The sequence below is a fragment of the Zalophus californianus genome, chromosome 2, assembly GCF_009762305.2.
Source record: "Zalophus californianus isolate mZalCal1 chromosome 2, mZalCal1.pri.v2, whole genome shotgun sequence".
Taxonomy (NCBI): Eukaryota; Metazoa; Chordata; class Mammalia; order Carnivora; family Otariidae; genus Zalophus; species Zalophus californianus.
This window is the reverse complement of record NC_045596.1, coordinates 5,145,745-5,162,864: the sequence shown is the minus strand read 5'-3', so window position 1 is coordinate 5,162,864 and position 17,120 is coordinate 5,145,745. Positions and strand designations below refer to the sequence as shown.

The following is a 17,120-nucleotide window of genomic DNA, read 5'->3' as shown; positions in this document are numbered from 1 at the left end:
TACCTTTCATGGAAAGGATGGATGATGGGAAGTGGGGGGATACAACCAAGAGCCCAGGAGGTGGAGCCAAGGGCCACGCAGAACTACTCTCAGGCTCCGAGGCCTAATCAAGGAACTGCCAACATGTGCCCAACCGCATTTCAGAACAGCTATGGACCAATCCTGAAGCCTTCCCTTGTCCCTCTCGAAAAGGAATGTCCCCCCACCGCTGTATGCTGTATGTTGAGTGTATGTTGGGAGGAGGCAGATAACTTGCCTCTTTGGCTCCAGAGACCTAAAGACTGGAGAAACTATCCCCACGGAGCCTCCTCTACACCTAAATCTGACTTAGACACTTCTAGACTTTGATGCTGTGATGGGAGTCTGGAGGACACTGGAAGGGGATGGATGTGTTCTGCATGTGGGCGGGACACCAATCACTGGGAGCCAGAAGACACAATGGCAGAGAGCTCTGAGAGGGCCCCCAATGATCCGCATTTCCTGGCATTCACACCCTCGTGTCATCCCAACCAAGAAGTAAAGCCAACAGCTGACATTCCTAGCGAAGCTTCACAGCTCATGCACTTAAACCACTGCGGCGCAGCCCCGCTGTGCTCAGAACTGCTGTATCATCCCGGCTCCGTGCCCCACGGAACGGTGAGCGAGCTATTCATATCTGAACCCCAGTTCTCTATCTATAAAGTGGGGATATCTGTGTCATATCTATGTCATGGAGTAGTTGTGAACATCACCATATAAAGTCCATAGCATCATGCCTCGTATTAACTACTTTCATTGGGTGCATCCAAATGTTCTCAGGTTTGCCTGATCCTGCTTTGCAATGTCATGACCAACCCGCACCCACGCACCAGAGGCCAAGTGGCTTTCCCTGACCTCTTCTTCCTCTTCTCCATCCAGTCAACCAACGAGACCCATGGACTGTGCTCCCTCTCTTTATCGCCTCTCTTTATCTCCCGTCTTCATTTATTCTGAGAATTGCGGGAGGAGAACCCAGCTGGTCACCCTGAGTCAATTCTTTTCCTGTTGAATTCTCCATCCTACAGCCAGAAGGATCAAAATGCACTCATGTCTCTCCCTACCCAAAATTTTGCATGGCTATGGCCTATTGTGTGTCGGATGCTGGACTCCACATACATGACATCATTTAATGCTCATGAGGCAGGTGCTATTGGATGAAGAACAAGAGCCTTTGAGGGGTAGAGTCCCCGGCCCGAGGTGAGGTGGCAGACGGGGCGGGGCTCCCATCATGACATCCCCTCCCAAGTCCTACAAGACGATAAGCAACACCAGCTTCCACACGCCTCACCTCTGGTGTCCCCCACGTTTGCAGAGCATCTCCATCCGATCCTTATTTGTCCCTCATGCAAACCCAGTGAGGCTCACAGGACGGTTATGCCATCCCCACTGTGCAGGTGAAGAACCTGAGCCGAGAGACGATGTAGCCTGCCGAAAGCCCCCTGCAGACGGTGAGTGTGTGACTCACACCCGGAGTGTCTGATGCACCATCCAGTTCTCAGCCTGACCCTTCACAGCCTAGCCACCTCGCTCACCAACGCCTCCACCCCTCTGATCGCACCATGACAGCATCGGGACGCAGACCGGAGTGGAAAGGGTGGACATCCACACCACTCACCTGAGCTATCAAGTCTCCATTTTCGGCGTGGACCAAGATCACAGCTCCCAGCCCCTTCAGGAAGGTGAAGGCTTCATAGAGCTGAGGGAGAAGCAATGGCATGGGGGGGGGGGGAGAGAAAAATATCACAGCCTGAGCATTTGCAAAGACGGCTCTTCTGCTCAGTCGCCCACCCGCCGACCCCTGCAGAGGTAACACGGACGCTCTGTTCATACCAATGGAATGCATTGCTCAACGAGTTAAGCCTTGGAAAGGGTCTCCCCTTGACCCTGACACCCTCCGGATCCCAAAGCAGGAGGCTGGGGGAAGGGCAGAACTGAGCGAAGCCACACCACGGCACAGAATGCCCTCGGTCCTGGTGCTCATCGTGGCTTTCACCCTCGATGTGGCTCCAACCCACGCAGGCGCCTGCCGCTGCTGCTGGGGACAGCCACGCTGAGATATTGGTTTCAGTTCTACTGAACTTGTGTAACTAGGCGTGCTCAGCCTGCGCTGTGGGCCGAGTTCTCTAATAACTCTAACCGTCAGGTAATACACACTCCGCCAGGCATCCGCTTACTTAGCCGGTGCAGGCCCTGCCCACTGCCCACGCCCTACTCCCACCTGCAGAGGATCTGCACTCAGACACGTGCCCGCGGTGAGGACGAGAGCCGCCACGTTCCCTCTCCAGGGCCTCTCGAATTGTAACTTTGCTCTGCATGCGTGCAAGACAGCACCCCACCCTGGGACATGTGCTTTTAGATGCAGACAGCAGGGGGCGGGCGGGGTGGGGGACACTTGGGGGCAGGAAGCACCTTCCAGGACCCCCATGGCTCAACTCCACCTGTCCCTGGGGCTTTGGTGGTTAGAATGAAACAGGCGAAAATCTCAGTTATGCTAGACAGACACGTGCTACTTTTTCATGAAACTGAACCAATTTTAGCCTTTCCGTGACAATCAAAGGCCTGCAGGGTACCTTGGGGTAAGTTATTCTCTATAACTCCAAGCGTTTATTTTTGTTTTGTTTTTTTATTATGTTATGTTAATCACCTCCAAGCGTTTATTTTGAAAGGTGAGACCTGGACACGTCTCCCATTGCACATCGAACTGCATGGTCATAAGGAATAGCAGCTTCTCAGCGCCCATATGTGTGCCAGGCACTGTCCTAGAGTCATGTATTATGAACTCATTCAATCCCCTGACAACCTCTAGGAGGCAGGTGCTCTCATGAGTCTAAAGCACAGAGAGATTGGGAAAGCTGCCTCAGGCCGCACAGCAAGGCCAGGGTTGCAGCCAAGCAGTCTGGCTATGGCATCCGTGCCCTCTGCCGCCACACTGCCCCACCGTTTTAACCAGCAGAGGGCAGGACAATGATAATAAAACCCGGAGTCCCAGTGGTGTAAGAAGGCCCGGTGCCCAGCAGACAATAACACCGACACCCTGCACCACTTAGAGCATCACTTTCTCGAGCTCCTCTCACCCACATGACAACGTTGGAAACCGGCAGGGCCAGAGATGGCCACGCTGCAGGGGTGAGAAAACTAAGCGGGGGAGACCTCAGTCACTCGATTGGCTAGAGAGAGAGCCAGGGCTCCCCTCTGGGTCAGAGCTAATGACGTGGTGCCCGAACTTGCTAGATCTCCAGAATGGACTGCCGAGCTTTTGGGAAAGTACAGTTTCCTGAGCCCTGCCCTGAACATCTGTGGTGGGATCTAAGATCTGTCTTTTTTTTAAGATTTTATTTATTTGAGAGAGAGAGAGTGAGTGAGAGGGGAAGGGAGAGAGAATCTCAAGCAGACTCTGCACTGAGCACAGAGCTCGATGTGGGGCTCGATCCCACAACCGTGAGATCATGACCTGAGCTGAAACCAAGAGTCGGACGCTTAACCGACTGCGCCACCCAGGAGCCCCTAAGAGTCTGTCTTTTTTTAATGAGCTTTTTAAATGATGCTAAGGATGAGGTGGATTTGGGAACCACCAGGCAAAGGGATCCCGCACTCGACCCCACTCTAGTGGCCAGATAGGAATGCAGGCAGGGGTGGGGACCGACACAGGTCACATAGCAATGCAGTGTCAGAACCAGGACTTGAACTCAGAGCTCTCCCCTGCCCGTTCTGAAAACTCCCTTGCTTCCTGCCCAGGAGAGGGGGTGTGCAGGAGGAGGACCTACCTGGCTATCAGACATTTGGTAGAGATCCTTATATGCCATGTAGACTTGGAAGGAATTGACACCTGTTTCGAGATAAAAAAGGAAACAGAAAAATGCATTTAAGAAAAAAGCGTTCCTTTTCGGTAAATCAAGGAGCACAGTACAGAGTGGTCACTGCTAGGACAGAAGGGTGCCACTGGGCCTCACAGTGGGGGCACCGAACCCAGCGTGGGTGTGGGGCGGGGCGGGGGGGGCAAAGGAGGCTTCCGGGGAAGCCACACAGCTGAATCTGAAGGAGGAGAAGGGGAGGAGGGAGGGGGGGGGGAGGGGGACTATTTGGACCGAGAGACGGGTGTGCATGGGTATGGACGGAAAGGTGGATGAAAAGACACAGAAGGTGAAGGTACTAGAAGTATCCTATGGCTCAATCCAAGGGGGCATGTGCTTTTTTTTTTTTAATCCCCTACTTTATTTATTATGGTAAAACACATATAACAAAATTCACCATGACGGCCATTTTCAAGTGCACAATTCAGTGGCATTTAGTGCATTCAAAATGTTGTGCAGCCATCACCACGGTCTACCAGAGCATGTGTTTTCAAAGCAAGGTGTGACATGCTCAGACTTTTTTTTGACTCAGAAAGACTATTCTGGAAGTAGTGGGGAGGATGGGTCCGCAGAGCGGCAGAGGGCAATGGCAGGTGGGAGGAGGGTGCTGAAGGTCGACGGGACAGGTGTGCCGAGGCTCTGAGCCAGGGCGGGAGCTACAGGGGTGGGGCATTCAAGAAGGCTGACATGACGGGACTTCGTGTGCTGTATGGACAGGCCAGGAGGGAGCAGGGGACGTAGGAGACTCCTTCCTAACACACCTTCCATGTGCGTGAGGACAGGGACCACGTCTTCTATGCTATTTCAATTTGCACATCCGTAGTATGTGCTGTGCAATGAGTGTTTGTTCATGGAATCTGGAAATGTCTGGGTAAGAATATGCATTTAGGGCAAAAGTATTAAATGGGATTGAGAATTCCTTTATACTAAAATAATGGCGAAAACAAACCAAAAATCTTTTCTTACGCAGAGAGCCAAGGCAACAAAAATTCCCTGTCCAAATTATCAGAAAAAAATGTAAAGAATAAAATAAGGTACCGAAATTAACATTAAAAGTATCAGTTTGTAATTAATCAGGTAGACTTAAATAAAAATAATAGGCAATTCATTGATATTGTATTCCTTATAAAGATAATCTTTTTTAAATCTAAAAACAAAAACTCAGTATATACAGAGACACAGATCAATTATCAGTGAGTAAAAAGATAAAACTATAGGGAGAGGCTAAAAAAATGCTTCATTATTTATTTAAGGTGAGGGGAAATGAATATTAACCTATTAAGCTTCCACGATAAGGATTTTTTTTCATGATAAGAAATTAAAAAAAAAGAAAATGAAAATTCACCAGAAATTAGAAGTAAATGACACAAACCAAAGCAGAAATAATGAATTAGCAGACATGGTAAATTTAATAAATACATCCTAAAACTGCATCTTGCGGTGAGTGAACAGGGTCAAGTCATCTCACATTGAAAGCTATCTCAAAAAATCACGACAGATTTGAATTATTATTAATAGAAACCTTCTGTAAGTTAATTCTTAAAACCTCAAAAAAAAAAACAAACAAGTAACTAACATGGTAAATATATCTGCAACAAATTTAACAGAGGTTTTAAAAAAGACCCTCTTATTTAGAAAACACCAGTGGTTACTTCTGGGGGGAGGAGGGTGTCATGACTGAAATGGGGCCCATGGATAGTCCATTGGGGGGCATCCGGCAAAGTCTTACTTCTTGCCCGAGTGGGGTAGCCTCATAATAATTCATAAAGCCACATTTTTTATCTGTGTGGTTTTTCTGTTTCTGCTTTATGTTAAAAATATTAAAATAAAAGCAAAGAAGCCTAAAACCCCAAAGGTAAACACTATTTTCAGACAATTTAAGAAAAAAAAAAAGCAGCTAGCTAATAAAGATAAAGAGATTTGGTCTTATTTGTAATCAAAGTAATTCGAAATAAAACCTCAGTATTGTACCACAGTTGAAAATATGTTGCCCAGTGCTAATGAATGTGCGTCAAAATGAGTCCCTCCTACATACCAATTTGCACCTGCTTAAAAATCCAATTAAGCAATGCGTATCAAGAGTAGTAAATATTCCCTTATATTTAGCCTGATAACTCCTAGCAATAGAGCCTCGGAAACACGGTGAGTCCTGAAATTCCCCAAACCTCCCAAATTCACATATACCATCATCCTAGCTTTCCTCCAAGGAGGTGGCACGGAATACCAATTCTCAAAGATTGTGCTAAGCACTTACCGGAAGTCAACCCATTCATGATACCCGCCAGTTCTCAGAAACCCCTCTCACTCAATCCACCCCATAACCTTGGAAGCAGCCATGTCCATACCATGTGACCCCAGACCACAGATGTTAGTGCAGGGCTGGGCATCCGGCAGATGCTGAGTTGAGCCGGGAGGAGGGACAGAGCCCACTTAACACCCAAAAACACCTGGCTGGTGTCTTAAACAGAGATGTACAACCCAGATGGCAGGCTGCCGCCTTCCAGCATGGTGGCTACAGGAGTAGAGAATGCAGGTCAAGGGTGAGGGGAGAACAGAGCTGGCTCAAAGGGAAAAGCACAGATGAGCACGGGACAAGACTCCCTGGTGTGGGACCCTTGCATACACGTCATTATCACCAAGGCAAATCTGCTTCGTTAAACTTAAGCCAAGCTCTGGGGGGATTCTGTTGTTTGCAGTCAAACCCGGGGATGCTGATATTGGTGAAGAAAAATGGATTCCTCCACAGTAAACAGGCTTCTTTTCTGCAGGGCTTCTCACAGATTTTAACATGATCATGTGCGTTAAGAATATTCAAGAACAGAATAAACAGAGAGCATTTCCCAAACTTATTGGACCCCAGAAGCCCTTTTTCATGGAATATTTATTTTCTCACTCATCAAATATTTACTGAGCGCTTCCTGTGCACGAGCACCATTCTAGAAGTTGGAGATACAGCTGTGAACAAGGAAGGAAGGATGCTTGTCTACATTCTACTGGGAATAAGCCGTAAGTGAGTAAGTAAGTAAGGTAATTTCATGCAGAGATGAGAGCTAGGAAGAAATTAAACAGGCGGGTAAATTTTTTTTAAAGTTTCACAAAACTTTTGCAGTGACTCTGTCTCTCCCAAGAGGCAGAGTCTATTTCCCCACTCCTTGAACTCGGGCTGGTCTGGAGACTTGCACTGACCCAGGGCATGAGGCGGAAATGGCACCATACTGGCTCCAAGCCGCACCTCAGGGCTTCACGCTCACCTTGGAGCCTCGCGTGAAGAGGCTCAGGAGACCCTCTGGAGGACAGGACGTGGAGATGTACATTTGGTTTATCCATTCACCCATCAATGGACAATTGGGTTGCTTCCAGCTTTTGTCTGTTGTGCCGAAGGCTGCTATGAACATGGGTGTACAAATATCTCCAAATCCTTGCCTTCAAGTCTTCTGGACAAATACCCAGAAGTAGAGTTGCTGGATCATAGAGTACTTCTATTTTGAATTTTTTAAGGACCCCCCCAGTGTGCATTCCTACCAATGGTGCCCCAGGGCTCCCATTCCCCCCACATGCTTATCAACACTCAGTATTTTCAGTTTTTTTGGTAACAGCCCTTCTAATGGGTGTGAGGTGGTATCTCATTGTGGTTTTAACAGTGGCTGTTTTCAGCCACTGGGTTTTGGAGGGGTTTGTTATAAAACAAAGGCTAACAGATACAGAAATCTTTGCCTAGAGGTCAGGTGTTGCAGTGGCCAAAATCTAACACATGTGTCACTGGCCTTGGGACTGGGTAGTGGGTGGAGGTCAGAACAGTCCTGAGGAAACTGGAGGCCAAAGGCTGGGAAAAATAGCCAACACACTGTTAGTGGAGGGTGGGAAAGGGGCCACTCTTATTAGGCAGCAGCAATACAAGAGGAAAAAATTGCCACTTGTGATAATGTACTCAGAGAATTTGCAAATCTGCCTAAAGTGACTTCCGTGAAGACTTCCAGCTCTATTACAAAACTGTCATCATCAAAACAGTATGGTACTGGCACAAAAACAGACACATAGATCAATGGAACAGAATCGAGAGCCCAGAAATGGACCCTCAACTCTATGGTCAACTCATCTTTGACAAAGCAGGAAAGAATGTCCAATGGAAAAAAGACAGTCTCTTCAACAAATGGTGTTGGGAAAATTGGACAGCCACATGCAGAAGAATGAAACTGGACCATTTCCTTACACCACACACAAAAATAGACTCCAAATGGTTGAAAGACCTAAACGTGAGACAGGAGTTCATCAAAATCCTAAAGGAGAACACAGATAGCAACCTCTTCGACCTCAGCCGCAGCAACTTCTTCCTAGAAACATCGCCAAAGGCAAGGGAAGCCAGGGCAAAAAAGAACTATTGGGATTTCATCAAGATAAAAAGCTTTTGCGCAGCAAAAGAAACAGTCCACAAAACCAAAAGACAACCGACAGAATGGGAGAAGATATTTGCAAATGACATATCAGATAAAGGGCTAGTATCCAAAATCTATAAAGAACTTATCAAACTCAACACCCAAAGAATAAGTAACCCAATCAAGAAATGGGCAGAAGACATGAACAGACATTTTCCCAAAGAAGACATCCAAATGGCCAACAGACACATGAAAAAGTGCTCAACATCGCTCGGCACCAGGGAAATCCAAATCAAAACCTCAAGGAGATACCACCTCACACCAGTCAGAATGGCTAAAATGAACAAGTCAGGAAACGACAGATGTTGGCGGGGATGCGGAGAAAGGGGAACCCTCCCTCACTGTTGGTGGGAATGCAAGCTGGTGCAGCCACTCTGGAAAACAGTATGGAGGTGCCTCAAACAGTTGAAAATAGAGCTACCATACAATCCAGCAATTGCACTACTGGGTATTTACCCCAAAGATACAAATGTAGGGGTCCGAAGGGGTACGTGCACCCCAATGTTTATAACAGCAATGTCCACAATAGCCGAACTGTGGAAAGAGCCAAGATGTCCATCGACAGATGAATGGATAAAGAAGAGGTGGTATATATACACAATGGAATATTATGCAGCCATCAAAAGGAATGGGATCTTGCCATTTGCAACGACATGGATGGAACTGGAGGGTGTTATGCTGAGTGAAATAAGTCAATCAGAGAAAGACATGTACCATATGACCTCATCGATATGAGGAATTCTTAATCTCAGGAAACAAACTGAGTGTTGCTGGAGTGGTGGGGGGTGGGAGGGATGGGGTGGCTGGGTGATAGACATTGGGGAGGGTATGTGCTATGGTGAGCGCTGTGAATTGTGCAAGACTGTTGAGTTGCAGATCTGTACTTCTGCGACAAATAATGCAACATATGTTAAGAAAAAAGAAGAAGAAGAAAATGGCAGGAGGGGAAGAATGAGGGGGAGTAAGTCGGAGGGGGAGACGAACCATGAGAGACGATGGACTCTGAAAAACAAACTGAGGGTTCTAGAGGGGAGGGGGGTGGGGGGATGGGTTAGCCTGGTGATGGGTATTCAAGGGGGCACGTTCTGCATGGAGCACTGGGTGTTATGCACAAACAATGAATCATGGAACACTACATCAAAAACTAATGATGTAATATATGGTGATTAACATAACAATAAAAAATAAATAAAAATAAAAAAATAAAGTGACTTCCGTGAAGAACGTAATTAAGTGCCTAAGCTGAGTATGATGAAGCAGCAGAAGACAGACATCAAATAGGACCAGAGAGACAAGGATCAGTTCAGTTTGCAAGCAGAATTGAGTGGACACGCAGGACTACTTCTCATCTCTACTCTTGCCAACCCACAAACAGTTCTCAAAGGAAAAAAACGACCTCAGGGTAAAGATTAAATCAAGGGTGTGCCCAGAAATCTTTGTTAAGACCTCCCAAAAACCCAAGGTGGTGCCCAGTAAACTTGCTTGGCCAGACAAAAGGGCTTCCAAGAATCTTAAAGGTGTCACCACACGGCACACACCAACAGTCACCTAAAGAAGCTTGTCTCAAAAAAACAGTTGTGTGGTGGAGTGAACTATAATGTGATCCACTGGAAACCCACGATGTTTTTAAGAAAACTGTACCCTCTTTGACTAAGAGAGACTGAACCTATTCAAAATGAAAGGGGGCCTCTGGCCACCAACTTTCTATGGGTAGGAAAAAGGCTGAGACAGGTGCTTTGCTGCAAACATGGGCCATCTTCATAGAAAGTGAACTCTATGTTCAATGGTCAAGCCAAGAGTCCCCAGAGTAGAGCCTGAGCTATGCAAGCACTAGTCTAGCGCAGGGGACAGGAAGCTTTTCTGTAAAGGGCCAGAGAGTACATCTTTTAGACTTTGTGGGCCACATGCAGCTTCTGTCACATAGTCTTTGTTTTCTGGTCATTGTTGTTGTTTTTGTTTGGTTTGTTTTGTTTTGAAAAACCCTTAAGAATATAAAAACATTCTTGGTTGATGAGCTGCATAGCAATAGGCCACGGGCCATATTTGGCCCACAGATTGTGGAGTTTGCCAACCCCTGAACTTGGGCACTACTCCCAAGGAGAAAGATCGGCCCTGACAAAGGAATATTCTCTACCCCCAGAGGTCTGCCCAGCAATATGTGTCCAGCTGGATTCCAGAATTTCTAGGGGGTTATGACCATGTGTCACTTGCTTTCTCTCTTTTCCAAATGGGAGTGTTTGTTGTGCTTGACCTGTCCATGCCCCACAAACTGTATGTGGGGTGCATGGGGTGGGGAGGCACATGACTTACCTCTTAAGTTCACAAGTCTTTGGATCAAGAGAAGCCACACCAAGGAACCTCATCCACATCCTACGGAGATGTTCAACATGAGATCCTAGACTCTGAACCTGATGGCATAACCGAATGGAAATTTTGGAGCAGCTGGGTGGAAGTGAGAGTATTTTGAATGAAAGAGGGCTATAGTAATTGTGGCCAGATGAGACACTATTGAGATTAAAATAGCCACAAATTCTTCCAGGTTCCTCCCATCAGAGGTGGAGTCTTTTTCCCCCATCCCTTGAATCTGGGATTCTCTTGTGACTTGACTTGACCAACAAGACGCAATTGAAATGAAGATGTGTGAGTTCTAAGTTAATCCTCAAGAGGGCTTTCTGCTTCCATGTTCACCCACTGGAGCACTACCACCAAGCTAAGAGGTCCCAGAGGGCCCGTTACCAGATGAAAGATCATGTGTGGAGCATCTCCCCAGCCATTCCAGCTGAGGCCCAAAGGTCTGAGTGAGCCCAGGCGAGGTCAGGAGAGAAATTGCTCAACTGAGCCCAACTGCAGTTGTCCACCTACAGAGTCATAATTAGTGTTTATCCTTTTAAGTCCTGGGTTTGGAGTGGTTTGTTACATGGCAAAAGCTACCTGATACACAGGACAATGTGATAAAGAGACAATAGAAGTTCCTGCAGAAAGGTCCAGAAGGTTCATACCAATGGTGGAATGACACTATGATTCTTGCATTGCTGTTCTTAAAACATAACCAAGTGACACAGGCTAAACACCTGACCCAAGTGACAGAGCCCAGCACCGAGTCAATGTGAGTTCCTCTCCTCTTTACTGGGCTTGTTTTTTTTTTTTTTGTTTTGTTTTTTTCCTCTCTCTCTCTCTCTCTTCTTTTCAACGATTTCTAAATTAAAGTTTCTCTCTGAGACTGAAATGCTGTTGGCATCCAACAAAACCAATTAGTACTATTAATAGTGGCTGGGGTCTGTGACTCAGAAAACACAGGGAGGACTCCCCTGTCGGGGTTTATAAAAAACCCCAACCCACAGCCATTCTCCCCTGCCAAGTCCACACAGCATGCTGGCACCGCCGTTTTCTGGAATAACTTCCTCTTGTAATTTGAGATTTCTAAAATAAGCCATAAACGGCTTGATCTAAAGATGGATTCGAGCGTTGAGTGATGGCTTTCATGTCCCATAGCCTGAGCTTGTCCCTGCGAGAGGCACTGCAGACCTGTGCTTTCGGCAGCCTGCATGCAGCATAAAGAGCACCTGGCAAGGAGGTCAGGGGCTGGGCAGCAGCTTTGAGGAGTTGCAACCTGTGCCCCGGATAAGGGCTCCCAGCAAAGAGAGCGTCCAAGGGGGCTAAATCCAGCCTGAGCCCCAGCTGCCAAGCCTGTGCCCTAGGAGAAGGGCACATTCTTCCCCTGGATCACCCCAAGAGGGTGCCTTTTTGCAATTCTCACAAAGACACCAGACATGCTTGCAACAGCTCTGTGACAAAAAGCCGAGTCCAAGAGCCAGCTGCTATGTGAAACTGGGGAAGGGACTGCACCTCTCTGAGCTCCAGTCTCCACTTCTGAAACAGGCGGACTGAACTCTACGAGCTCTACATTGATTTCCCGTCTAGAAAATGTCCTGCCCTTGATTGTACAGTCCAATGATGATGACCGTCGAATTTCCTGGGCAAGCCCTCTGACTCAGAGGGGGCTGTGCTAAAAATGCTTTAGGAAAGGAGAGCGGGCATGTCCCTCCCTCCTTCTCTCCCTCCCTGCTCTCTTCCTTCCCTAACTTAGTCATTCATGCGTTAAGTATTTACTGAGAATTTACTCTATGCCAGACGTGTGCTAAACACTTTAGGGTACAGAAGTCAGTAAGAGCATCTTCTAGGAACTCAGCCTGCTCCCCAATATTTGCTGTACCTCTCCTATATGCAAGCATCTGGGGAAATGCCCTTGAAAGCCACGTGAGCAACTTGGCACTGAGCCTGGGGACACTGTGGAGCCACTCCAGGTGTTCATGCTAACTGCTTCTTTAAATCCCACATCTACGGCTGGAGCAAGAATGCACTGGCGGGGTAAGACTGGGGGCAGAGACCAGGGATGAGGCCGAGCAGGAATCTGGACAAGACACCGAAGGCCCCACATCAGGGAAGGGACTTGGGTGGAGACCCAGAGTCAGAGCTGAGCTACTGCAGATGCAAAGCCATGGATCCAGGGATGGGTCGGGGAGGGAGAGAGAGAGAGGGAACGGCCGGACAGGAATGCCCCTCACGGAGATGGGGACGCCGAGTGACAGACAGCAGAGGTCACAGGAAAGGGTAATGGGTTTGGGAGAACCTGGTAAGTCTGAGCCCCCTGGGGGCATCCCGGGAGCCATATCCCACATGAGTTGGGGCCGGGGTCACAGGCAGATGGATGGGGAGGACACTACGGAAGCTGAAGGGCCCCTCAGGAAGGTGAGCCTAGACTGGAGCCCCGAGGTCACCACCATTCACGGAGCACCTTGCGAAGGAGAAAGACCAGGCGGGGGGCTGGGTGGGGCTTGTAAATGATCCCACCTGTGTTTTGATGGGGCTACGGGTGCACAGAGGGGAAGGGGCTTCAGCCAAGCCTCATGACAGTGCTGGGGATAAGAAAGAATCCAGGCACTTAGGAGCCCTGATAACAATATCCTTTATAACCCATCCACCCAACCTCAGACACGGGACTGGCCAACAGGAAGGAAAAGGCAAGAACAACTGTTCTGGGGGACAGGGTCCAGCCTCTACGGAGGATCCTCGAATTTCTTATCTTGTTTCCCCTCCAGACCCTTCGGTCCTAGCGACCCCTACAGCCTGTTGGCGCTAACCCTTTGGGCCCCAGAGGAGGGTGCTCTGCTGGCCCACCCATCCTAGAGCAGAGGGTTCAGGTCCTGGGGTCTCCTTCAGGGGATGTGAGATGGAGCCTGTGACCCAACCTCGGGCCTGGGGTTCACAGGAGGTTGATGTTCCTTTGGGTCTTTGCTAAAGCCCTGACACAGGGGTGCATGCAGGGCAGGCCCTGAGTCTGCGATCCCGACCCTGCTTTGCATCGGAACACCTGAGCTTTGCAAACACATCCCTCTGGGAATTGGGGTTCAGCTCCGGCAGCTTACTAAGAGCTCCTTGGCCCAGGAGGAGAACCTGCGATCTACTCCGAGTAGGTCCCAAAGAGACAACCGTGGGGGAGGCCACTGTGTGCCAGGAATAGAGGAGAAAACCCCACCTCTTCCTGAGCAGTCTGAGTCCAGAGGGCAGATGAGGGCAGGAGAGCCCCGAGCACCACAGCCCTGCTGGAGAAGCCCCCTCTGGGGCCGTGGGAGCTCCGAGGGGACACCAGCCTGGAGGGCGGAGCAAGCAGGGAAGGCTTCTAGGAGGTGTGGTTGCTTGAGCCCACCCACGAGGATGAACCTCCACCGTCGGACACTGGTTTAGGACCTCCCTGCATGTCTCAGGTGCACCAGGCTGTCAGCCCTGTGTGAATCACCCTCCGTGCACAGAGCAGCCTAGCTCAAGGTCATGCCCCATCCCAGAGGGGCCACGCCCAATGCCTGGCTGGCGGGGAGCTATGAAGTCCCCACCTCCTTGGCTTCCTCGGGATCCAAAGGCAGGGTGTCCAGGTCTCAGAGCTCCCTGCAGCCAATCTTGTTCCCTGGGCTTTGCTCACAGGGGTTGATACTGTGATCACGCTGTGGGAGGGCAAAATAACAACCCCCCCCAAAGATGTCCTCACCCTAATTCTCAGAACCTATGAATACGTTCCCCCCCCACACAACAAAGGGAATCTGCAGATAGGATAAAATTAAGGAGCCTGATGGGGCGCCTGGGTGGCTCAGTCGGTTAAGCGTCTGCCTTCAGCTTGGTTCATGATCCCAATTTCCTGGGATCAAGCCCTGCTTCGGGCTCCCCGCTCGGCAGGAAGCCTGCTTCTCCCTCTCCCACTCCCCCTGCTTGTGTTCCCTCTCTCACTGTCTCTCTCTCTCTCTCTCTGTCAAATAAATAAATAAAATCTTTAAAAAATAATAAAATAAAATAAAATAAATTAAGGAGCCTGAGATAAAAGATTATCCTGTATTAACGGAGAGGGCCTAGTGTGATCACCAGTGTCCTTTTTAAGGAAAGAAGCAGGGGAGAAGTCAGAGTCAATGTGGGGGGCGGCGGTGGCTGGAAGGATCAGGGCCACAGGCCAAGGCACACGGGCAGACTGTTGGGGCCGGAAAAGGCAAGGAAGGGCTCTCCCCAGGGCCCCCAACACCTTGACCTCAGCCCTAAGGCCCACTTCAGACTTCCCATCTCCAGAACCGCCACTGGGATCGTTTTAAACCACAAGTTGGGCGGGCTTGTTATAGGAGCAATAGCAAACTAATCCACACTCATTTCCTGCACACCGGTCTCTACCTCAGAGTTTGCTCCCTGGGAGCCCTGACAACATAATTTTTAAAAATTTTCCAACAGGGGGGCGCCTGGGTGGCTCAGTCGTTAAGCGTCTGCCCTCGGCTCAGGTCATGATCCCAGGGTCCTGGGATCGAGCCCCACATCGGGCTCTCCCCTCGGCAGGAAGCCTGCTTCTCCCTCTCCCACTCCCCCTGCTTGTGTTCCCTCTCTCGCCGTGTCTCTCTGTCAAATAAATGAATAAAATCTTAAAAAAAAAAAAAATTTTCCAACAGGAAGGAGGTCAACCCAGTACCTCCATAAAACTGAACACTCTGGAGGTCTTATGAGAAATGACGGAATGAGGATAAGAGTAATAACTAAAAATACAGAATCCTTACCAGGGGCCAGTGGTGTTCTAAGTACTTTATATATACCTTCTCATTTGATCTTCAAAACAACCTTTTTGTGACCTCTATTTTCCAGATGGGGAAACTGAGGCATAGAGAGGTTGATGGATTGGCGCAGGGTCACACAGTTGGTAAGTGGAGGGGCCTGATGGTCCATGACATTTTACTGAGTGAAAAAAAGCGTGGTGCAAGATGATGCACATTACAGTTCTGCTCATTTAAGAATTATGTGTGTGGGAGTGTGAACACACACAGACAGGAAAGACGCCTGGAAAGACAAACACCCAATTGTCACTTTTTACTTCTGACACTTCCGTATTGTTTCTCAATAAACACGCACTAATTCTGAAACTTAAATCAATAAAAAACCTTATATAATACTAGTCAGACGCTTAAAACCATGAACACACCTAAAAACCTCCCCCAGTCATTTCCTTGCAAGTGTCTGGTCAAGGGAAGAGATTTCTCTGTCCTCTTCTAAGACAATGCAACAAATCTGACCCCACAAAGTGTCCCTCCCTGACAGAGCTGTTGCACTCTCTTGTGACGGTTTTGTGGCCCTGGTGTTCCACCTGACCCCTCTCCACATCCCCAAACACAGTCAGACTGCTAAAGCTGACATGGTGAAGCCCACGGGATAAGTGGGAAATTGCTCGGGATTTAACATTAGGTGAGAAAAGCGAGATACAAAATTGTAAATTACAGGTTATGATTGGATTGTGACTGGATTATGATTCTGTACAAAACAAGAGTGTGATTCACAGCAACTACTATGGAGGGGCAGTGCCTTCTTGATATGGAGAACTCAGGCGTACAAACTCATGAGTGGACAAAGAATATCACTGGACATTCACATAAAGGTAAGCAAAATGTTTACCACAATTAAAGACAAAAGAACTGCAGTGGATAGCGGTAGACTGAATTTGACTCATCAGATTTGCAAGGATTTTGCAGAAGAAATACCACCCAATGGCGCAAGCATGCAAGGGGCCAGAGACATGGGGATCGTGGGCATGCAAGTATGTGCATCTTTCAGGAAAGCAATTTGGCTGTAAGTGTCATGAGTTTGAAAAATGTTAAAACCTTGACCTTGTAATTCCATCTCTGGAAATCTAAGGGGACAATTAGAAATGCAAACAAATGTTTATATATGAAGATGTTCACCATAACACACTACTTACAGTAGAGCAAACAGAAAACGTAAGTGCCCAATGAAAAGAAAATAACTAAGCAAGTTAACCATTACATTGTACATTACAAGCCATGAAAACGTTATTAATGAAAAGTAATGATTCCTCACAAAATGTTAAGTGAAAATAGAAGAATTCCAAATAAATGCTATCGTATAAGTATATAAGGAGAAAATCATCTAAACTGACAGAGAATGGAAAGCAATAATCCTTAACATTGATGGAAGTGGTGATTGGGGGTCTGCATTTGCTGTGAGCCCAGCTATGAGCTACACGCTGCCGCATAAACAATGGAAAAACGAGATCCTCTTTGAGGAGTCTGTCTTCTTCTCCTTCAAGCCCTTTTTCCTTCTCTTGATTTTCTGACTTTTTTGTAATGTGGCGAGTATACTTTTATAATGAGAAAACACAGCATACATATCTTAAAAATTGAAAACACCCTCGAGCTTTCTTCGAAGCATTTCCTTCGTTGGAGGCTGCCTCTTCCGAGAGCACCCAGAACTGCCCCTCTCCAGACTGACCACTCCCGCCCTGGTT

General features: G+C 48.0%; 1 protein-coding gene across 3 annotated transcripts in view; it reads right to left on the bottom strand.

Moving 5' to 3' along the window:
- Positions 1-17,120, bottom strand: part of CRMP1 (collapsin response mediator protein 1) — a 72,198-nt gene that overhangs the window by 19,253 nt on the left and 35,825 nt on the right. For all 3 annotated transcript variants that reach the window (XM_027600380.2, XM_027600381.2, XM_027600382.2), the window contains exons 5-6: positions 3,783-3,844; positions 1,634-1,714 (exon numbers count right to left, since the gene is read on the bottom strand). In XM_027600380.2, the coding sequence (XP_027456181.1) occupies positions 1,634-1,714; positions 3,783-3,844 (143 nt within the window). The remainder of the gene's footprint in view (positions 1-1,633; positions 1,715-3,782; positions 3,845-17,120) is intronic.